The sequence below is a fragment of the Saccopteryx bilineata genome, chromosome 5 (assembly GCF_036850765.1).
Source record: "Saccopteryx bilineata isolate mSacBil1 chromosome 5, mSacBil1_pri_phased_curated, whole genome shotgun sequence".
In the NCBI taxonomy this organism is placed as follows: Eukaryota; Metazoa; Chordata; class Mammalia; order Chiroptera; family Emballonuridae; genus Saccopteryx; species Saccopteryx bilineata.
Genome location: NC_089494.1, coordinates 193,935,975 through 193,959,507, shown reverse-complemented (window position 1 = coordinate 193,959,507; position 23,533 = coordinate 193,935,975). Strand labels below are relative to the sequence as shown.

At 40.2% G+C, this 23,533-nt stretch overlaps 3 protein-coding genes across 3 annotated transcripts in view; 1 reads left to right on the top strand and 2 right to left on the bottom strand.

Annotated features, from left to right (window-relative positions):
* HERC5 (HECT and RLD domain containing E3 ubiquitin protein ligase 5) overlaps positions 1 to 11,850 on the top strand; it is a 64,237-nt gene extending 52,387 nt beyond the window's left edge. The window contains exons 20-24 of the mRNA XM_066233075.1: positions 6,969 to 7,035; positions 7,919 to 7,989; positions 10,256 to 10,439; positions 10,540 to 10,642; positions 11,645 to 11,850. Of these exons, the coding sequence (XP_066089172.1) occupies positions 6,969 to 7,035; positions 7,919 to 7,989; positions 10,256 to 10,439; positions 10,540 to 10,642; positions 11,645 to 11,850 (631 nt within the window). The remainder of the gene's footprint in view (positions 1 to 6,968; positions 7,036 to 7,918; positions 7,990 to 10,255; positions 10,440 to 10,539; positions 10,643 to 11,644) is intronic.
* An 8,017-nt stretch (positions 11,851 to 19,867) lies between these two features.
* On the bottom strand, positions 19,868 to 20,349 carry PIGY (phosphatidylinositol glycan anchor biosynthesis class Y). Its single transcript, XM_066280710.1, has one exon. The coding sequence runs from the start codon at positions 20,347 to 20,349 to the stop codon at positions 20,134 to 20,136; it is 216 nt and encodes a 71-aa protein (XP_066136807.1). The 3' UTR covers positions 19,868 to 20,133.
* Positions 20,350 to 20,442: 93 nt separating this feature from the next.
* Positions 20,443 to 22,377, bottom strand: PYURF (PIGY upstream open reading frame). The gene is made up of 2 exons (XM_066280709.1): positions 21,824 to 22,377; positions 20,443 to 20,584 (listed from the first exon to the last, which is right to left on the bottom strand). Exons 1-2 carry the CDS (start codon positions 22,024 to 22,026, stop codon positions 20,443 to 20,445), a joined length of 345 nt encoding a protein of 114 aa, XP_066136806.1. The 5' UTR covers positions 22,027 to 22,377.
* Between the last annotated feature and the right edge of the window lie 1,156 nt (positions 22,378 to 23,533).

Here is a 23,533-nt window from a genome sequence, read left to right as displayed (position 1 = left end):
ACCTCAACATGATAAAAGCCATCTATGAGAAACCTACAGCCAACATCATATGGGCAAAAATTAAAAGCAATACCCTTAAGATCAGGAACAAGGCAGAGGTGCCACCTTTCACCACTCTTCTTTAACATAGTCCTGGAAGTCTTAGCCACAGCAATCAGACAAGAAGAAGAAATAAAAGGCATTCAAGTTGGAAAAGAAGAAGTAAAACTATCATTATTTGCAGATGATATGACATTGTATATAGAAAACCCTAAAGTCTCAGTCAAAAAACTACTGGACCTGATAAATGAATTCAGCAAGGTGGCAGGATATAAAATCAAACTCAGAAATCAGAGGCATTTTTATATGCCAACAATGAACAATCAGAAAGAGAAATTAAGGAAACAATCCCATTCACTATTACAACCAAAAAAATAAAGTACCTAGGAGTAAACTTAACCAAGGAGACTAAAGACTTGTACTTGGAAAATTACAAAGCATTTATAAAAAAAATCAAGGAAGATACAAACAAGTGGAAGCATATACTGTGCTCATGGTTAGGAAGAGTAAACATCATTAAAATGTCTATATTACCGAAAGCAATCTATAAATTCAATGCAATACCAATTAAAATACCAATGACGTACTTCAAAGATATAGATCACATATTCAAAAAAATTTATATGGAACCAAAAAAGAATACAAATAGCCCCAGCAATCTTAAAAAAGAAGGATAAAGTGGGAGGTATCACACTTCCTGATATCAAGTTATACTACAAGGCCATTGTACTCTAAACAGCCTGGTACTGGCATAAGAACAGGCATATAGATCAATGGAACAGAACAGAGAACCCAGAAGTAAACCCACAGCTCTATGGACAACTGATATTTGACAAAGGAGGTAAGGAAATACAATGTAGTAAAGACAGCCTCTTTAACAAATGGTGTTGGGAAAGTTGGACAGCTACCTGCAAAAAAATGAAACTAGACCACTAGCTTACACCACTCACAAAAATAAACTCAAAATGGATAAACGACTTAAATGTAAGGTGTGAAACCATAAGCATCTTTGAAGAAAACATAGGCAGTAAGCTCTCCGACATCTCTCGGAGAAATATATTTGCTAATTTATCTCCACGGGAAAGTGAAATAAAAGGCAGGATAAACAAATGGGACTATATCAAACTAAAAAGCTTTTGCACAGCTAAAGACAATAAGAACAGAATAAAAAGTCAAACTACACAATGGGAGAACATATTTGACAATACATCTGATAAGGGGTTAATAACCAAAATTTATAAAGAACTTGTAAATCTCAACACCAGGAAGACAAACAATCCAATCCAAAAATGGGCAAAAGAAATGAATAGACACTTCTCCAAAGAGGACATACAGATGGCCAATAGGCATATGAAAAAATGCTCAACATCACTAATCATTAGAGAAATGCAAATTAAAACCACAATGAGATATCACCTCACACCAGCCAGAATGGTGCTCATCAACAAAACAACACAGAATAAGTGCTGGTGAGGATGTGGAGAAAGGGGAATCCTCCTGCACTGCTTGTGGGAATGCAGACTGGTGGAGCCACTGTGGAAAACAGTATGGAGATTCCTCAAAAAATTGAAAATCGAACTGTCTTTTGACCCAGCTATCCCACTTTTAGGAATATACCCCAAGAACACCATGAACGGCTCCAAAAGGAGAAATGCACCCCCATGTTTGTGGCAGCATTGTTCACAATAGCGAGGATCTGGAAACAGCCCAGGTGTCCGTCAGAGGACGAATGGATTAAAAAGCTTTGGTACATATACACTATGGAATACTACTCAGCCATAAGAAATGATGACATCGGATCATTTACAATAACATGGATGGACCTTGATAACATTATACGGAGTGAAATAAGTAAATCAGAAAAAAGTAAGAACTATATGAATCCATACATAGATGGGACATAAAAATGATACTCAGAGACATGAACCAAGAATGTTATGGCAATGGGGGAGGAGGGATGGGGCGAGGAAGGAGAGAGGGGTGGGGTAGGGGAAAGGCACAAAGAAAACCAGGTAGAAGGTGACAGAAGGAAATTTGACTTTGGGTGAGGGGTATACTGCATAATCAAATGTCAAAATAATCTGGAGATGTTTTCTCTCAACATATGTACCCTGATTTATCAATGTCACTGCATTAAATTTAATTTTAAAAAAATGAAAAAAAAATACTATGAAGATCTACATGCAAAAAAGTTAAACAACCTAAGCAAAATGGATCTATTCCTACAGACATACAATTTTTCAAAATTCAATCTGGAAGAATCAGAAAACCTAAACAGACTGATTACAACAAATGAAATTGACACAGTTATTAAAAAACTCCCAGCAAACAAAAGTCCTGGGCTGGATGGCTTCATAGGCAAATTGTACCAAACATTCAAAGAACTAACATCTATCCTTCTCAAACTATTCCAAAAAATTCAAGAGGAAGGAAGACTTCCAAGCCCCTTTTTTGAGGCAAGCATTATCCTCATTCCAAAATGCTATGAAGAAAAAAAGACGCTATAAAGAAAAAAAAGGAAAGGCCAGTATCCCTGATGAATGTAGATGCTAAAATCTCAAAATATTATTGCCACGGACCAGCGCGGCTCCTAGTAACCGTGTGGAATTAAGGAAACATACTCATCAAGAAAAAAATGGGACTGGGAGGACTCTTCAAATGCTGATGGCAATATCAGAGTGCCCCATAGCCTCAGTTTGCTTTATTATGTAGCCATATGCAAATCAAGGAAGTCCTTAAAGAAAGTTACACATCCAAGGCTAAAACAGGAACTCGCCCAAGGCATAAACAGGATGCATTAGTGAAATCTACTAATATCTGAAAACAAAGAGTCAGAGGAAGGGCATATAAATTGCTTCGAGGAAGTCAAGGAAGCAAGTGAAGTGGGTGCAAATACTCAGCCTCACAGCCAATAAGGAGGTGCAGGTAGGAGAACTCAGCCCTTTGCCAAGCCTCGAAGCTACAATGGCTTTCTCCCATTTATGGTCCAGAACATATTAGCAAACTGAATCCAGCAATACATCAAAAAGATTATACATCACGAGGCAAGGCTGGTACACTATTCGTAAATCAGTAAATATGAGTCATCACATATACAAAAGGAAGGATAAAAATCACATGATAATACCAATAGATGCAGAAAAAGCATTTGATAAAATCCAGCACCCATTTATGATCAAAACTCTCAGCAAAGTGGGAATACAGGGAACATACTTCAACATAATAAAAGCCATCTATGACAAACTGACGGCCAATCTCACACTCAATGGACAAAAATTAAAAGCAATCACCTTGAGATCAGGTACAAGGCAGCGGTGCCCCCTTTCACCACTCTTATTCAACATAGTTCTGGAAGTCCTAGCCACAGCAATCAGACAGGAAGAAGAAATAAAAGGCATCAATTGGAAAAGAAGTAGTAAAACTGTCATTTGTTGATGACATGATACTATACACAGAAAACCCAGAATTCTCAGTCAGAAAACTACTAGACCTGATAAATGAGTTTGGCATGGTGGCAGGATATAAAATTAATATTCACAAATCAGTTGCATTTATATATACCAACAATAAATGATCAGAAAGGGAAATTAAGGAAACACTTCATTATTGCAGTAGTCCCCCCTTCACTATTGCAATAAAGAAAATAAAGTACCTAGGAATAAATTTACCCAAGGAGGTAAAAGATTTGTACTCGGAAAATTATAAGACATTGAAAAAAAAATCAAAGAAGATACAAACAAGTGGAAGCATATACCGGGTTCATGGATAGGAAATATAAACATCATTAAAATGTCTGTGTTACCCAAAGCAATCTATAGATTCAGTGCAATACCTATTAAAATACCAATGGCATACTTCACAGATCTACAACAAATATTCCAAAAATTTATATGGAACAAAAACCCAAATTCCCTCAGAAATCTTGAAAATGAAGAACAAAGTGGTAGGTATCACACTTCCTGATTGTACTACAAGGCCATTGTAATCAACCCATGCCTTTACAGTCAATTGATACTTGACAAAGGAGGCAAGAGTATACAATGGAGTAATGATAGTCTTTAATAAACAGTGTTTGGAAAATTGGACAGATACATGCAAAAAAATGAAACTAGACCACCAATTTACACCATTCACAAAAATAAACTCAAAATGGATAAAAGACCTAAATGTTAGTCACAAAACTATAAAAATCTTGGAAGAAAACTTAGACACTAAACTCTCCAATATCTCTTGCAGCAATATTTTCGCTAGTATATCTCCACAGAAAAGTGAAATAAAGGACAAAATAAACAAATGGGACTATGTCAAATTAAAAAGGTTTTGCACAGCCAAAGACACCATTAACAAAATAAAAAGACAACCCATACAGTGGGAAAACATATTTGCCGATATATTTGATAAGGGGTTAATAACCAAAATTTATAAAGAACTTCTAAAATGCAACACCAGGAAGGTAAACGATCCAATTAAAATATGTACAAAGGAACTGAATAGACACTTCTTCAAAGAAGACATACAGATGGCTAACAGGCCTATGAAAAAATGTTCAAGATCGCCAATCATCAGAGAAATGCAAACTCAAACCACAATGAGATATCACCTTCCACCTGCCATAATGGCTCTCATTGACAAAACAACACACAATAAGTGCTGGCAATGGTGTGGAGAAAAGGGAACCCTCCTGCACTGCTGGTGGGAATGTAGACTTGTGCAGCCACTGTGGAAAACAGAATGATGTTTCCTCAAAAAATTAAAAATGAAACTTCCATCTGGTGGCGCAATGGATAAAGCATCGACCTGGAAATGCTGAGGTCGCTGGTTCGAAACCCTGGACTTGCCTGGTCAAGGCACATATGGGAGTTGATGCTTCCAGCTCCTACCCCCCTTCTCTCTCTGTCTTTTCTCTATCTATCTATCTCCCTCTCCTCTCTAAAATGAATAAATTAAAAATAATTAATTAAATTTTTTAAAAGAACTTCCTTTTGACCCAGCTACCCCACTTTTAGGAACATATCCTAAGAATACCAAATCACTGATTCAAAAGAAGAAATGCACCACCATGTTTATTGTAGCCTTGTTTACAATAGCGAAGATCTAGAAACAGCGCAAGAGTCCATCAGTAGACGATGGGATTAAAAAGCTGTGGTACATATACACAATGGACTACTACACAGCCATGAAAGAGAAAGAAATCTTACCTTTGCAATGGCCTGGATGGACCTGGAGATTATTATGCTAAATGAAATAAGCCAGGTGGAGAAAGACAAATATATGATCTCACATATATGTGGAATCGAATGAACAGAGTGAACTGAGAAACATAATAGAGACAGAGGCGGGGGTCACAGGGAGCAGAGGGACAGCTGTCAGAGGGAAGGGGGAAGGGGAATGAGGGACGGGATCAGAGAAGGTGAAGGGATTAGTGGGAAGATACATACATAACACAAAGATACAAATAACAGGATAGCAAATTCCAGAGGGAAGGAGGGTAGAGTAGCAAGGGGAGTATAATGAGGAATATGTGGTTGGGGGTGAGGGTGTTATATTGAGTGGGACACTTGAATCCATGTTAACACAAGAAATTTAAATTAATAAAAAAGATTGAAATTTAAAAATAAATAAATGGAATAAAAAATGGGATCGGGAAGGTATCTCCTACAGGTTGGTATATTATCAATGTTTTAGTTCTTGTTTTGGGAGGGAAGCTCACTGGTGTTCCTCATTAACATATTCATCAATAAGCCATACAGGGACATGTAATAAGAGGCTAATGAACCAAGTATTGTGATGAATCCAGTTTTTTCTGTTGAGTTCCCATTAGACTCCTTCACCCCTCAAAAAACATGAATAAAAGACAGTCTGTTTTATATCACAATATCACAATAAAAAGTGCAGTAGGAAAACAGAGTCAATTTTATTTCCAGCACCCTCCCCAGTGACATGTTACCCTTAGAAAAGAGTTAAGTAAGCTCTTCCAAGTTTACCTGTTCCATTTATATTGTTTCTGGCTGTGCACATCTCACAGTGCTGTAGGTGAGACTTCTATCAGCTCGTCTTACGTACAGTCTCAGGGTTTAGTGACAGAAAAGGAATTAATCTCAAATTGACATCCTGTGTACCTGCCATATTAAGTACTTACCATATTTCCCCATGTTTAAGACGCACCGTTGGAAAAATTTGGGGTCTAAAAACTGGGCATGTCTTGTATAGTGGCTGTGGCAGTTCGAATGCTACAGATGGAACTGAGGATGAGGCAATATGAAGACAGTGACTGAGGATGGGAGTTTTGACAGTGATGGGTTGTATGAATTTTATGATGAATAAAACTTGAGTTCAGTAAATTTATGTAATACTTTTTTTTTCAAATTTTGGGCCCCCAAGTTAAGGTGTGTCTTATGTGTGGAAGCGTCTTGTTCTGTTCTCACAGATGCCTGGAAACAAGGTAGTAGATCAGGTCTGTCTTGAGCTTGATGATATTGGGGCAGCAGATACAGAGAAGGTTCTCCTTTTCACTCCACAGATTTCCTAAGTGATTCCTGCTATTTAAAAGATCAATTACTGTTCTGTAAGTAAAGTCCCAAAGCTTAAATAAAAGTAACACCTATCTGAATGAGTTTCAGTGTCAGTAAATATGTTAATGATCCTATTCTAAATAGAAACCTACAATCATTAGGTAAAGGAAATTAGAGTGATAGGAGGAGAGAGGGAATCAGGTAGGGAGCCTGCAGAATTGGAAATGAACTACTAACCTCACACTTAGAGATAGTTGAGGTATGGCCCTGTTTAGACTATCAGTGAATACACAGAGAAGCAGGTCCTGTGAAATGTACCTGACCTCCCACCTTCAGAATTGCCCTGCACTTGATGTTTATTTTATGAGCTGTATCTACTGATCATGATTATTAACTTAAAAATTATTTGTTCTTTAGGAGTTTGCAAACACTTCTGGATGAAGAAAGGGCTGACTTTGAAGAAGTATTTTATATCCATTTTAATGTGAGTAACAAAAACCAAATTACAGATCAGATTTAATCTGATTAACCCTTTAAATACTTACCTGAACATGTCACTCTTGAATAAAAAAGCAAACTTTTGAGTTAAGTGAGTGCTAAAGGTTTTTTTCCCCTCAGTGTTCATGAGCTGGGTTTATCAATTAGATTTTCCCGTGTAGCTGACACCACCTAAACCCAGTGGCTGAAAACAACAAACACTATTCTGTGGGGTTTGGACTGGGCCAGCTGACTAAGCTGGGTGGTCCACAGTGGCCTCACGCACTTACCTGGTCCTTGACAGGCTGGCTGGCTGGCAGGTGGGGTGTCAGCTGGGACAGCTTGTCTCCCTTCTGTCTGCTGTCATCCAGTAGGCTAGCTGAGGCTCCTCCACAGGATGGACTCCATACAAAGACGGCAAACCCCACCATACAAGCTCCTTTTCATGCCTTTGCTTCTGTCAGATCCCATTGGCCAGAGTACTTCACAAGGTCACATCCAGATTCAAGGGTTCAAGAAACAGACTCCCCGTCTTGATGGGAAGTGTGTTGTAGTCACGTTGCAAAGGGGCATGGATACCTGGATGGGGGGGATTTATGGCCAATTGTACAAATTCACCACACTAGGTATATACTATATAAAGTGAATATTGAAATATGGTAATTTTCTAATTAGTTTTTAGTATGATTAGTTAAAATAGATAATTCAAGGTTGTTTTTTTCATTCTGCATAAGGTGGCAGTTTTTATTTGTAAATTCTTGCTAGTTTTTGTGACAAAAGTGTACATTTCTTGTTCTTGAGGAAAAGAGGTATGCTTCAAAGTATTGTTGTTGATGATAGACTGTTTAGGATTATTTTGGAGCTGTTCTCTGAGTTCATTTGTGTTACAGGTGCATTGGGACAAAACTGATGTAGAGTTAATTCCTAATGGAGGAGACATAATTGTCAACCAGACTAACAAGTAAGTACACAAAAGTGAAATAATTTGTTTTGTTTGTATACTGTATTTCACTGGGCTCTAAAAATTTCTTGTAGTTATTATAATTTTTCATTCCCAATTAATTTTTTAATAAGGTAGAGAGTTACTGTGTGTCTTGTATATATGCATGTCTTCTGGAGTTTATACTCTAAAAAGGAAAAAAAACAGCTCTGAGAGGCCTTCCCTTAACCTTCTATCTAGAATAATGCTACCAACCTTTCTGATTTCCTTTGCCCTGCTTTACTTTTCTCTTTTCATATTACACTTTACCTACCTCTAGGATATATCTGCTTTTTTCCTGATCGGTGCTTCCCCCACTATGATGAGCTGTATAATGGCATGGACTCAGTCGTTCTTACTCAACACTGTATGTCCAGTGCCTTGTGCAGTCCACACCAGTGCCTGGTCCATAGCAGGCACTCAGTATGTATTAATATTTGTAGATGTTACTGTAGTGTCTTCACTTCCCAACACTTTATGGGATGTAAAGCAATAGAATGTAGGATTATAGAATGTTCCCTTGTTAGTTGGCCAGTGGCAAAGAGATATCTAGTGAGCATTCTGGCCTAAGCCAAATATTTTTCTTTAATTTTAATATTTATTTTAAAAATATTTGTATTGAAGCCCTGACCAGTTGGCTCAGCAGTAGAGTGTTGGCCCGGCAGCGTGTGGAAGTCCCAGGTTCAATTCCTGGCCAGGGCACATAGGGGAAGCACCCATCTGCTTCTCCACCCCTCCCCCTCTCCTTCCTCTCTGTCTCTCCCCCTCCCACAGCCAGGGCTCCATTGGAGCAAAGTTGGCCTGGGCGCTGAGGATGGCTCCATGGCCTCCGCCTCAGGTGCTAGAATGGCTCCGATTGCAGCAGAGCAACGCCCCAGAGGGGCCAAGCATTGCTCTCTGGTGGGCATGCTGGATGGATCCTGGTCGGGCGCATGCAGGAGTCTGTCTGCCTGCCTGCCTCTCCCCCCCTCACCCACCCACCCTGCTTCTCACTTTGGAAAAAATATATACATTTGTATTGAAGTTTAACATACAGCAAAGTACACAGATGAAAAAAGTACAGATTAAGAAATAGAACATTTCGAGCTCTGTAGTATGTTTTATGACTATACCCCTGTTTGCCCACAGTATTATTGATGGCTATCATAAGGGTTTCTGCCCTTAACAACTACTTTATGCTCAGTCCCTTTCCTGAAAGAATTGGCAAATGTGCCAAAGGGACAGAGGGAAATACTGCAAGTGAAATGATGGGTTCCCCTCAGTGAGCTCCCCTTCTGAGTCCAGGGGTCTCTTGAGTCTTGTCTTAGGTTAGGGAGCATGGAGCTCCATATGTTTTATATGTTACCTGCCTTTTTCTAGTTGTTCTTACTGAGAGTATTTGCTACAAGCAACTCTATTATAGCCCAAAATACTATAAATCTCTTTATATGCATTAACCCCAAATAATATTACTCCCTATCACAAATTCAGCCAAGACAGAAAAGTATAAAATAAAATACAAAATTTCCCTTATCTCCCAAACTCATTTCCCAGACATGACTGTTAGCAGGTTAGGTTTAATTCTTAACAAACTGTCTGGCCTGTGGTGGCGCAGTGGATAAAGCATCAACCCGGAGCACTGAGGTCGCTGATTCAAAACCTGAGGCTTGCCTGGTCAAGGCACAAATGGGAGTTGATGCTTCCTGCTCCTCCCCCCTTCTCTCTCTCTCTCTCTCTCTCTCTCTCTCTCTCTCTCCTCTCTAAAATAATAAAATGTTTTTTTCTAAAGTTTAAAAAATTCTTACAAACTTTTTCAATCTGTGTGAATTCTCTTGACTATGACCCTGGGCAATCACGTGACTTCACTGTGTCTCACTGAATTGTCATAAGAATCTGCCTCAGAGAGCTTCATGAAGATTAAATTAGATAATACAGTGATACCTTGAGATACGAATTTAATTTGTTCTGTAACAGCTCATAAGTCAGTCAACTCGTATATCAAACTGCCAATACTGGACCCATGTGCCAATGTGCCAACTAGAAGCAGCTTCTTGAATCACGACTTGTATCTCGGAATTTCACTTGGATCTCGAACAGAAATACAGACCGAGTCACAGCTTGTATCTTTAAAAATTCATATGTTGGTCTGTTCATATCTCAAGGTACCACTGTATATGAAAAATACTTGTAACCTCCCCCTTCCCACCCTTTCTCCCATTTTGTTCAGGGTATTGCAGTAAACTCAAATCATTTTTTTGTTTCATTAAAGGACAGACTATGTGTCTAAGTGTGTGGATTACATCTTCAACATCTCCGTAAAGGGCGTTTATGAAGAATTTCAAAGAGGATTTTACAAAGTGTGTGACAAGGAGATTATTAAATTTTTCCACCCTGAAGAACTAAAGGATGTGATTATTGGAAATACAGATTATGACTGGGAAACATTCGAAAAGGTACAGCATGAAGGCCAAGCAGTTTTCATTTAAATTTCTTTTCTATTTTCTGAATACTTTTTTTTTTCTGAATACTTTTTTACTTTGCATTTTTCTCTAGAATGCACGTTACGAACAAGGATATTACAGTTCACATCCCACCATAGTGATGTTTTGGAAGGCTTTACACAAACTGACTCTGGAGGAAAAAAAGAAGTTCCTTGGTAAGGATTAGATCAGGAATACATCTATAATCTTACGCTCTTTTTGTATGGAATAAGATTTTGTTTGTCTTATCTTAAATACAATTTGTAACTAGTCATACTTCAGTGTAAGAGCCACTCCAAGCCCAGTTGAATGTCCTATGTGCCACGTCATCACAGCGTCGAAAAGTAAATGTTCATATAGGTCTTTTCTTCTATGATTTCAACCCTGCTTATTGCTTTAAAATTTTTCTCTTTAGCTCAGTGGATAGATAGCATCAGCCCAGTGTGCAGAAGACCTGGGTTCAGTCGTCAGTCTGAGCATCAGCCTCAGGCACTGAGGATAGCTTGGCTGATTTGAGCCTCAGCCCTAGATGGGGGTTGCCAGGTAGATTCCAGTCGGGCACGTGAGGGAGTCTCCCATCTCCTCTCCTCTCATGTAAAAAAAAATTTAAAAAAATACACACACACACACAAACACATTTTTCTTCATCCAAGGTAAACATGGAGTTTTGTAGTTGTGTCATCATTCAATTTTCCAGTTCCTATGGTTCCTTGCACCCTCTCATTTCCAGACATTCTGTGAAATTCCTTGACCTGCCTTTAAACCTTCATTCCTTGGTCTCGTTAAACCTTTCACTCCTTAAAGGCCTAGCTTAGTTCCACACTCTCAGAAGTCTCCTTAGTCCTCCTTGCCTGGTCGTTTCTCTCTTCTCTAACTCCACAGCATTTACACTCAAGAGGCATGCACTTCTGTGGCACCTTGTTTACCTAGCTTACAACACCCTTTTTATTTTTCTCATTTGTGTCTTTTTCTGCACAAGAATCTAATATCCCCACCCAGACTATCAGCTGCTTGAGGACAGTGACTGTGTATCAGACAGTTCTGATATGGTCCCCAGTGCAGTCTAATGTAGGATCTACACATGGGCCCTCAATAAATGTTTAGAATAAAAATATTTTTTTCTCAATAAATTTTGGAGATTTATGAAGCAGATCACTCTATCTTATTCTGCTTTTTAGTGTTTCTTACAGGAACTGACAGAATTCAAGTGAAAGGTTTAATGACCATGAAAATAACATTTCGCTGTCCTGAAAATGTGAATGAAAGAGACCCCATCAGAGCACAGACATGTTTTAGTATCCTCTACCTGCCTGAGTATTCTACGATGGAGAGAGTTGAAGAAGCGCTTCAAGCAGCCATCAGCAGCAACAGAGGATTTGGCTGACCCTATCTTCTACTCTACTCCTTTTTGGAAATATTTTCAAAAATAAAATTAGCCAAAAGTTTGTTAAAATAAAAGTCTTGCTGAATATTTAATATGTTTACCTGGGTATTTTGTTTGTTTTTATTTATTTTTTAGAATCATTGTTTTTGCCTTTAGGTTCTATTAGTTAACAATAGATTAGGCTCTTAAAACAAGGCAACCCCAAAACATAGTACATTAAATAAAACAAGTTTATTTTTCTCATAAAGATCTAGATTAGTGGTTCTCAACCTGTGGGTCGCGACCCCAGCAGGGTCGCCTAAAGCCATCGGAAAATACATAATGCATATCAGGTATTTACATTCCGAATCATAACTGTAGCAAAATTACAGTTATGAAGTAGCCACCAAAATTATTTTTTGGTTTGGGGTCACCGCAACATAAGGAACTGGAATGCGGGGTCACAGCATTAGAAAGGTTGAGAACCACCGATCTAGATAGTTTGTTCAGGGAAGAAGTGGTACTTCTCCCACTCAAACTGCCATAAGAAGTCACTGATAATGTCCCTGTTGCAAATTTCAGTGGAAACTTACCTATTTTTGTCTTAAATCATATCTACTGCATTTGAAACTGCAGACTACTTTCTCCTCAAAACTCATGAACAGCCAGACTGGCTTTCTTTTTCTTGGCTTCTTTCCCATGGTTGCATGTTTCTCTAACCCTCCCCTGACCTGAAATGCTAGTGCAGTCCTGTTCTCTCTCTCACTCTCCATATAAATACTACCAGCTTCATAGGTCAGTGATTATGTCCATGTTGATGATACTCAGCGCTCTCTGACCAACAGGAACTGATGTGGTCCAGCACCACAGCCATTTTTCTTTGTAGTCTGGGTCTCTTCTTGCATGCCCCTTGGCTCTTTTTTTTTTTTTTTTTTTTTTTTTACAGAGGCAGAGATACACAGGGATAGACAGACAGGAACGGAGAGAGATGAGAAGTATCAATCATTAGTTTCTTGTTGCGTGTTGTGACTTCTTAGTTGCTCATTGATTGCTTTCTCATATGTGCCTTGACCATGGGCCTTCAGTAGACCGAATGACCCCTTGCTGGAGCCAGCAACCTTGGGCTCAAGCTGGTGAGCTTTTTGCTCAAACCAGATGAGCCCACGCTCAAGCTGGCGACCTTGGGGTCTCGAACCTGGATCCTTCCGCATCCCAGTCCGACACTCTATCTACTGCGCCACCGCCTGGCCAGGCCCCCTTGGCTCCTTAATCTCAACATGTTCAAGGAGAAAAATGATCATTTTTCCTGTAGTCCAGTTTGGGGTGGTACCACCAGTGACTCCAGTCAGAAGCCTGCCGTCATCTCTTTCCCTCTTCATCTCCCCACGTTCAGTAATCAGTCATGTCCTCACAACGTGTTCTAAATCTCCCTCTAACCGTACCCTACTGTCAACGCTGTAGTTCACGCTCTCATCTTCTGGCCAGCATTGCAACAACCAACACTACAATAGCATGTGCTGTGCGGCTAGAACTCTCCCGTATGTGCACTGTGTGATATGGTGGACCCTTGCTGTAGGTAAGGTTTGTTGGCAGTAGTGGGAAAGAGTTCAGAGCTCTGCTGTTCTATATGTGGCTAGTTAAAATTTAAAATTCATTTCCTCAGTCACATTAGCCACATTTTAAGTGCTCAATCGCTACATATGACTGGTAGCTACAGTACCAGAAAGCAAATAGGAACACTTGCCACCACAGGAGTCCATAACCATGCAGACCCTCTATAATTCTGAATGTGGTTTTTCTCTTCCTTTTTCCTAGAAGGAAGAGCCATAGTGTTTGTCAACTGCACAAATTAAATGATTTGAAAAGTTAGGCAATAAAGCCCAGCTTCCAAATCCTTCCTGATGTACCCCTTGCAAGTTCCAGCACCATTTCTCACTGTGGCCTTGCATACATAGCGTATTTCATTCCAGTAGTTTGTAACTTTTCCTGAATGGGTACAGTCCTGTTCTTTCACACATGTTTTTTCTTTTGCCTGAAGCTCTCTTCTCATACCACCCTTCTCTTCTTCACCTCCTGTCTTCCATTCCACCACGCTAGCTAGCACATGGCATGAGAATTAATGAGTGGTTGTGGACTATGGTTACCTAGCTCAACGTTGTGCAAGGGTAGTCCTCTGAGTACTGAAGTGGTCAGTGGTTCCATTAGTGAGCCAAAAGTGCCACCTAGTGGCATAGCTGAAGGTAGTAATTCCAATAACCTTTTACTAAAAGGGACAAAACCTGGAAAGGGGACAGACCTGTCACCTCACAACTACACGTAGTAGTGAGAATCTACTGTTGCTTGGCTAGGCTAAGTAATTCCATAGTTTCTACCTCACTTCAAATTCCTACCAGGTCTGGAAGGAAGTATCCTTTTCATCTTACAGATGCAAGGTCTGAAGTTCCGTCTTCGTTAAAAGCCCACGCTGCAGGATTGGAAGAAACTGGAGACAGTAGGTTATGACAAGCCCTTCTTTGCTCCTTCAGACTGGGAAATTGTCACTTAGCTGGTAGGAAGGATCTGATTTATGAAGTGGTCACAGTCAGTGATGGGAGGACACTAAGGAAGATAATCTTAAGAGGCTCTAAGGAATCACGAGGTCCCCTGTCATTGTGAAGTCAGCTAAATGTTGGGGAGGAGGACTGGAGAAGAGTCACAGTTACTAAAAGAATGAGACAGTGTTTTCTCATGGTGGGTTTATAATGCAATAAGTGGGGGTGGTGAGGTCAATGTGTGTGTGTGTGGCATAAGCTATGGAATGGGAAGCTAGTGAAGAAAAGTCCCCATTAATAGTTGGAAGCCATGATGATTTGCTGTTTAGCAACTTGGGCTTTTACTAGAAAATAGAGAATTTCCAAGAAAGGCTGTTGTATCTAAGGGGTCACTAGAAGTAGCACATCGTGGTGGAAAAAATCTAGAAGCCTTAATACCTACATTCCACTTTCAGCCATGCCTCGGACCAGCATTTGACCTCTAGTAAATAGCTTAGAGCCACTGTGCTGTGCTTTACACTGAATTTTGATAATGTTTTTGGGTAACCGCTTTATTGATACAGAATTCACATAGCATGTAATTCAAACAAAGTGTACAACTCAGTGGATTTAGTATATTCACAGAATTATGCCATAACTGACACAATTTTATAACATTTCATCTCCCCAAAGAGACCCTGTACTCTACCCTGTACTTTAGCCATAAGACCACAATCTCCCCTCACCCCATCCCTCTACAACCACTAATCTACTGTTTCCATAGATTTGCCTATTATGGACATTTCATGTATATAAAATTAATGTGACTTTTCTGTGAATTGTTTTCAAGGTTCATCCTGTTGTAGCGTGGATCAGTACTTGATTTCTGTTTTTTGCTAAATAATATTTCTTGTACTTGTGCAACATTTTATTTAACCATCACTTGGACATTTTGCTTGTTTTTGGCTCTTATGAATGATGTTTCTCTGAACATTTGTGCACAAGTTTTTGTGTGGACACATTTTGTTTCTGGTAAGTACATATCTTGGAGAGGAATTGTTGGGTCATATTGTAACTCTATTTAACTTTTTGAGGAATGACCAGCTGCTTTTCAAAGGAGCTTTTACTAGAAAATAGAGAATTTTCAAGAAACACTGTTGTATCTAAGGAGTCACTAGAAGTAGCACATCATGGTAGACAAAATTTAGAAGCCTTAATAGCTACATTCCACTTTCAGCCATGCCTTGAACCAGCATTTGACCTCTAGCACGTAACCTAGAGCCACTGTGCTGTGCCTTACACTGGACATTTAGATAGTGTAGTATTTTATATTCTCACAATGTATGAGGGCCTGAAATGTTTTTAAAACTGCAGTCTATTGAGCACCAGTGAAAAAATAGACACATTACTTCCAGGTAGTTCCCCCCCCCCTTTTGTGCTATTGTCATTCATATTCCATCTACATGGTACAGCCCAACACTACCTTGTTATAATTATTACTTTCATTAATTTAATGTCTCTTACACCGAGAGGAGAACAAGTATGTATTTGTAAACATTGTTATATTAACCTTATATACCTTTCCTGGTTGTCTTCATTTGTTCCTGTAAATTCAAGTTAACCATCTGGTGTCACTTCCTTACTCCAGTTCAACTTTCCTCCCATCTACTTTGTGCTGTTAATGGCAGTGTAATATAGATCCCAAAATACAATTGTATACCTACTGTTTTAAACGGTTGCTCTGCAAATCAGTTCAGAAAAGATAGGAAATAGGCATTTACACTTTAATAGTCACAGGATTTCCTTTTTGCGGCTGGTGGCCTACTCTACCTGAGCAGATACACAAACCTCAGGTAGGAGGAGATGGGGAAGAGGGAGCCCTGTGTTCTTGGCCACTCCCTCCTGGAGTGTCTATCACTGAGCTGAGCTGAGGCAGAAAGATATGGGTGGTTATTCAAATGCTGCAAACTGCGGTACTACTTAGATCTTATTTCCTCATTTGGCTGTATGCCCTTAGAACAATTTCCAGAGACTATCTTACATGGCTATTTTATTTATAGTTTTCACCAGTTAGGTTGTTTCACCTGGGGAACTGGTCTGCAGAGCTCCTTGTGCTGCTATTCCAGTAGTCGGTATTGCTTAGTTCTTCACGTAGTGCTTCTCATGTAATTTAATTTGTTCCTCACAATAAAGAAGCAGGGGAAGGCTTTCAGGCCCTAAAGATGAAGCTCAGAAATGTTATGTAACTATTCACCTAAAAGTATAAGGCTTGTCTGAGCCATATGTTCACTCTTTCAGGAAGTTTCAGGCTTGTTGCCTGCTCTGTACTAAACATTAGATTTAAAATGTTGAGAAATTTACTGTCCAGACAGGGGACAGAAAAAGGCAATTAAATTACAAAGTTAAGGGTTAAAATTGAAGTAAAATAATGGAGCTTTAGGAAAACACTAAGGCTATCAGCCTTAAGTATGATTTTGAATCCAAGATTTTTGATTCCTAATTGTTTTTCTTATGAATAAATAGGATGAGTTTGCTCACAATAAACACTGTATAGTGTGATTAAGAAACTAGACTGAGGCCACATTGCCAGATGCTTTCAATTTCAGTACAATTATTGCTGTAATCCTGGGTATATCACTTAATCTTTTTGTTCTTGTAAAGCCAGTATACAGGGCCACCATCACAGCTGCCTGGCCCATGCAGGTTCGCATTGGATTCGGACAGTTGGTAAAGAAACAATGGAGCCAAAAACTGATGGGCCATCATCTTTAATTCTAGCTTGCACCTGGTGGGCAAGTAAAAACACACACTGGGCTCCAAAACCCACTCACATTCAGTGCTCACAAAACTACTGACTTATCCGAGTTCCCTAGAATCAAAGGTTTCTAGCTCACCAGACTTATTCACCTCTGTTCCCCATCTCCTTCCTTCTCTCTGCACAAACTCTGCACAAACTGGCTTCTCACTCAGCACTCCACCATCTTGGCTGCTTCTCCTGGCCACCTCCACATGGCCTCTTTCTGCTCTCCTCTCTGCTCTCTCCTCTGTTAATCTCAGGAACCAAGAGGGCAAGCTCCCGTTCCGCCCCCATTTTATAGTGTAGAAATCAAAACCTTTAATCCAATATACAAAATAGGTAAGTCTCTAATACAAAGTCACTTATCTGAGGCATGATGGGATTGTACCACCCACATCAAAAAGGGTGGGAAAGGCTTAGTCTTAAAACCAAGGCTCAGGCTACAAGCATCTTGCCTGCCCACAGCCCGCCCCCAACACACATTAATATCACCTGGGCAACTGCTTCCACGTGGGCAGCGCCATCTCTAACAAAGTGAGCATAATATATTTTATCTGCCCAACAGTGCTTCAGTTCCCTTATCTGTAAAACAGTGCTAATATTACCTTACACCTTAGGTTATAAGATTAAACATTATGTATAATATGCCTAAAATTACCTAGTGAACAGTTTGTACTATAAATCATTCACTGCTGGAAGAATTCTATTAGTGAAAGGATGGGAGTTAATACTGAACTCCCTCCCCCAGGGGTATACTTGTCAGTTTCCTCCAAAATGATAAAGTGCTAAACTTGAGAAAGTTGAGACTTTTCAGAATATAATGCTTATTTTATTAGCAAAATTGTTTTATTTTATACTGATCTTAAGGGAGCTTTAGGTTAAATTAAAAAGAATAACTTCAGGAAATGATGGGAACCTTTGTAATCTAGTTTATTTTGTAGATTGCTATAGAGTAAATTTTAAATATGTGATTTATACTGCAGTGTATTGAATTAATGCAATATAAAATACATCTACCCTGTTTTTTCTTTTGATAAGAATCTAAAGCTGTTAAATTACTTTTAAAATTCTAGTAGTAATCAATTAAGTTTTGTATATTCAATTCTTAGATTTCTGTAGGCTAACTACTAAAATATTTGTTACACCTCTGAAATGGTTATTAACTTCAATCAGTCTTGTTGAAAGTTCTGGAAAATCATGAACTATTAATATGTCAAATACTCATGCCTTTAGTGTTGCAAGGTGCCAAAAGCTATAGAATTAATATTAATATTTTAGAAAGTTTAAAGAACATTTTATTAGTTTGGGCTAGGTGTGCAAAGAGATTTTGAAAATAATCTTTGTATTTGTGTGATTAGCATACCACCCAGATGGCCGATGGCATTTTGTAAATGCAGAAGAGAAAGGAGACTTGGATTCCCTGACCTTCCCCCCCATACCTATAGGGAAAGGGGTGAATAGCTAGCCAGGTGTAGGGAGAAAAGATTAATTAAATCTTCTCTTGTACTAATGAACCATTTGCAGGCATTTGTTCCCATGGAAACCACCTCTCCCCCTCCTAAAAGCATGTAATTAATGTATGTAACTCTAAACCAGGGGTCCTCAAACTTTTTACACAGGGGGCCAGTCACTGTCCCTCAGACCATTAGAGGGCCGGACTATAAAAAAAACTATGAACAAATCCCTATGCACACTGCACATATCTTATTTTAAAGTAAAAAAACAAAACGGGAACAAATACAATATTTAAAATAAAGAACAAGCAAATTTAAATCAACAAACTGACCAGTATTTCAATGGGAACTATGCTCCTCTCACTGACCACCAATGAAAGAGGTGCTCCTTCCGGAAGTGTGGCGGGGGCTGGATAATTGGCCTCAGGGGGCCGTAGTTTGGGGACCCCTGCTCTAAACAAAAGGTATAAACTTATGCCATGATGTCAGGTTTTTTCCCCTCCCATGTATAATTAAGAGTATATAAACAGCCCCTAAACTATTTTTGCAGTCTGCACAATTTGGGTCTGTTGCCCTGTGTCAGCCCTATGCGGCCGGCATATTTAATAAATTTCCCCCTTTAATAAAACTTTTCAAAAACTTACTTGGACTATGTGCCTCTACAAACACCCACAGAATTGTGGAATTGGGTACTTTACAACATTAGTAGTGCTAAACTGGTACCTAAGGCAAGAAAATAAACTAAAACATGGCTCAAAACAGTTCTAAGCTCAACAGGACACAATAAGCTATTTGCAAGACTTCTAACACCCCACCTCTACCCACCATGGGGTAAATACTTTCTTGGGAAAACGAATCTATTTGTGTATTAAGTCCCTCTCTAAAAATAGCCCACACTTAAAAATTTAGAATAATTTTATATATTCCTTCTCCCCTCAGAACCATATTCTTATGACCAAAAACAAAACCCTGTAAAATGTTTTATGGAGAAGTGTCAGCATCTTACTTTATTATTACTAATCTTAAGCATTTGATGCCAAAGAAAGGGTTATTTTAAAACCTCAGAATTTCTGCAAGTCCATGAAATTTTCATCTTATCACAGTTCTATATCACACTAGTTCAAATGCATTTCTCTACAACTACTCCAACATAATTCCTTTGGAATTATTTCAGTTACCTGTAACGTGACTTTACCAAAGACATTGAATCTAAAACAAACACAAAACTTCAAATTATTAACTTTTAGATAAAGGAGATGAAAAATAAAGTCATTAGATGATAGCTGGGGTTGTTTATTTCCAATAAGGTTTCTTCTACAGCAGTTATAAATTAGAACCTTCAAAAAACAAGGGCAGAACCAAAGTACAATAAAAACTTCTGCAGCTTAAGCCTTCCACAGCTCTAAGCCTCTGATAGAAGCTAAAAACATCTTTCCTAAAAATTAAGTGGGTTTCCAGTATGTCCATGCAGTTAGTTAAGCTTTCAGAGACAGAAGCTCAAGACTCATCATTAATATATATACACCATGTTGGCTCTGGCTCATTAATTATGCCTGAAGAGTTTAATACCCATCCAAGTCCAAAGATGGAAGAACACATACACTGGTATGGTGACCGGCAAGAGCAGACTGTAAAAGCACAGGCTGGCGGTGCTAGTGCAGCCCTCTGGGAAGTTTTCTTCCACTGAGGCGGAGTAGAACAGTCCTGCTAAAGAGATCAGTGGAATAAGGACAGTCACCGTAGGAAGAGACAGAAACATTCTTCTCTCCCACTTATTATTTGCCACCCTGACTTTTTAAAAGGTAGATGGTATTAGGAAAATTTAGTTGTGTGTGTTGTTTTTAATTATGAATTAGTGCTGCTCTGTATCTTCTTGCTTCTTATTTTGATGTAGCATCCTCGCTGCCTGTGGTATCATATTAGGAATCCCATCAATAATTGGATAGGCTATTCCCAGCTCTTCATTAATCAATTCATTTGTCGATGCTTCATATCTGAGGGGGGAAAAGAAAAAAATGAATTGAGGGGAATAAAATGTTTAGAGCTTGATGTTCAATAAGTAACACCACTTACCAAATTCTTAACAGAGTTAATCCCAGAAAAGCAGAATTCAACTCCTACAAGCAGTAATAGCCAATTGAATCATTTCTTTAGAAAATGAATCCCTAATTTGTCCGATGCTAGTCAGTTTCTCTCATATTTTCTTTTTCACTTTATTCTTTTACCTTAATATTTTTAAAATACCAATCAGAAAACTTTCCATCCCAATATTCCTTCATTACTCTGGTCGCCTCCAAAACTAAAGTTCAACTTCCTCGTTTTAGAATACATGAGAGCAAACTAACTGATCCATTAGAACGGATACAAAAATCAAAATACACAAAAGTTTGAGAAAGATTAAAGGAATGAGAAAACCGAAAAACGGCAAATCTGCAGTGAGCTAGTTACACAATTACCTAACAGGTAGATCAAATGGTAATTTCAATGTTTAAGAAAAATTAATATATTCATTATGGGAAAAATCTAGAAAGAGAAATGCAAAAAGATGAAAATTAAAATTACTAGCAATATGCCATCAAAGATGGTACCACTCCTAACATTTTGGTGTTCGGTATATTCAATCTGCAGTACTCAAGTTGTCAATATTCCGTTTCAGTAGCCTGGAACTGGAGAGCTGATTCTCCTGAGGTGTAGGAGGCGTTTACAAAGACCAGCTAGTCCAGAACCAAAAGCCAAAGAGCAGTTACCGCAGTTTACACGCTCACGATCATCAGGCATCAGCTGTACACGGCATCTTCAAAAGGATCTGGAGGCTAGTATGATATTCATCTTGGCCTAAAATCCTTAATAGCTTGGACTAGTCCGGAATCCCACAACTTCACAAACCCGGCCGGACCTCAGTCACTTCGGGTCCTTCTCAGGAAATACGTAGTTGCTGGGGCCCCGCCCCAAACCTTCCGATCCGGCCACCGCGGCGGTGCCAGGGAATCGGCATTTGTAGAAAGGCCCCCGCAAGGTCCTAACGCACGGCCAGCAGCGACCCCGTGACGGCTCCGATCCGTCCCTGCGGGTGGCGGACTGACTCGGGCGGCCCGGGCTCGGCCCCGCCGCGGCCTCCTCGGAACGGGGCGGCGGACCAGGGCTCCCGGTGGCTGCGGGCGACCGCGCGGTCCACCTGCCCTCTCCCCGCAACAGGAGGCCGAGAAGGAAAGCGGGCAGCTGGCGAGCCTCACCTGAGCGGCTTCTTGGAGAGCGGGCACACCAAGAACTCCAGCAGCTCCGGATCAAAGGCACCCGGCGGCCCCCCGGTTCTCTCCCGCTTGTCAGCCGACCGCCGCGATCCCGACAAGCGCAGGTCCCTACGGGCGACCGCGGACGGCAGCGCGCGCGTCCTCCGCAGCGCCGAGGAGAGCCTGCCGCACGCCGCACTCAGCATGGTCCGGCAGCCTGCGACCCTCCGCGAGGCCAGCGGCCCCAACTGACCTCAAGCGTCCAGCACCGGACAGGCCCCGCCCCGCGGTGCACTGGCGACGTAGCCCTGACGGGCGGGGGCTCGCGCTTTGGTTCCGGGTGCGTTCCTAACCCGACTGCTTTACCTGGGGCACCACTTGGTGGTGAAGAGCGAGGCCTGCAGTCAGAGTCCTCTGGTGGCTGTGTGTCGCGTTTACAAATGACAAACAAAACCAGTGCCGAAGTCGGGATGCCTTGAGTTTTCACCAGGGCCTATCGCAGGGTCATACAGTGTTAGACTGGAACCTACGTGGTTATCTACAAAATGAGGTTTCAAACACTTGTATTGAGTATGTTAAAAGCAATAATTTGTTTTATGTAAACCTTTACTATACCACAGTTCCTGTAACCATTGTTTCTTTTTCTTTCATTAAAAAACCACTTAAGGCCCTGGCCGGTTGGCTCAGTGGTGGAGTGTCCGCCTGGTATGCAGGAGTCCAGGGTTCAATTCCCAGCCAGGGCACACTGGGGAAGCGCCCATCTGCTTCTCCACCCCTCCCCCTCTCCTTCCTCTCTGTCTCTCTCTTCTCTTCCCACAGCCAAGGCTCCATTGGAGAAGAGTAGGCCCAGGCACTGAAGATGGCTCCATGCCCTCTGCCACAGGCGCTATAATGGCTCTGGTTGCAACAGAGCGACGCCCCAGATGGGGCAGAGCATTGCCCCCTGGTGGGCATACCGGGTGGATCCCGGTGGGGCCCATGCGGGAGTCTGACTGCCTCCCCATTTCCAACTTCAGAAAAAAACAACAACAAAAAACCACTTAAGAACCTGAAAAGAATGGCTTAGTTCCAAGACGTCTTTACTCTTAGTCTGGGACTCATTTTGTATTAAAGTTGCATAATAAAGCACAATTAATTTACTTTTCTAAATGAGTTTGGAGACAGCAAGAGGCTAAATAACTGCAATCAGGCAGATGGCCGTTAGTTAAAAGGGCGATCCATTGTGGGTTTTACTTTTTTCTTTTTCTTTTTTTAAATTTTTTAAGATTTTATTCATTTTAGAGGGGAGAGAGAGAGAAATAGAAGGGGAGAATAGGAGGAAGCAGCAACTCCTGCATGTGCTTTGACCAGGCAAACCCAGGGTTTTTATTTATTTATTTATTTATTTATTATTTTTAAAATTTTGATGGACTGGCATTGATAAAATTGTCTTCCATCACCTTCTAACTGGTTTTCTTTGTGCCCCTCCCCTCCCTCAACCCCCTCCCTCTCCTCCTCCCCCCACCCTGTAACCCCAACACTGTTGTCCATGTCTCTGAGTCTCATTTTTATGTCCCACCTATGTATGGAATCATATAGTTCTTAGTTTTTTCTGATTTACTTATTTCACTCAGTATAATGTTATCAAGGTCCATCCATGTTGTTGTAAAAGATTTCATTTCTTATGGCTGAGTAGTATTCCACAGTATATATATACCAAAGCTTTTTAATCCA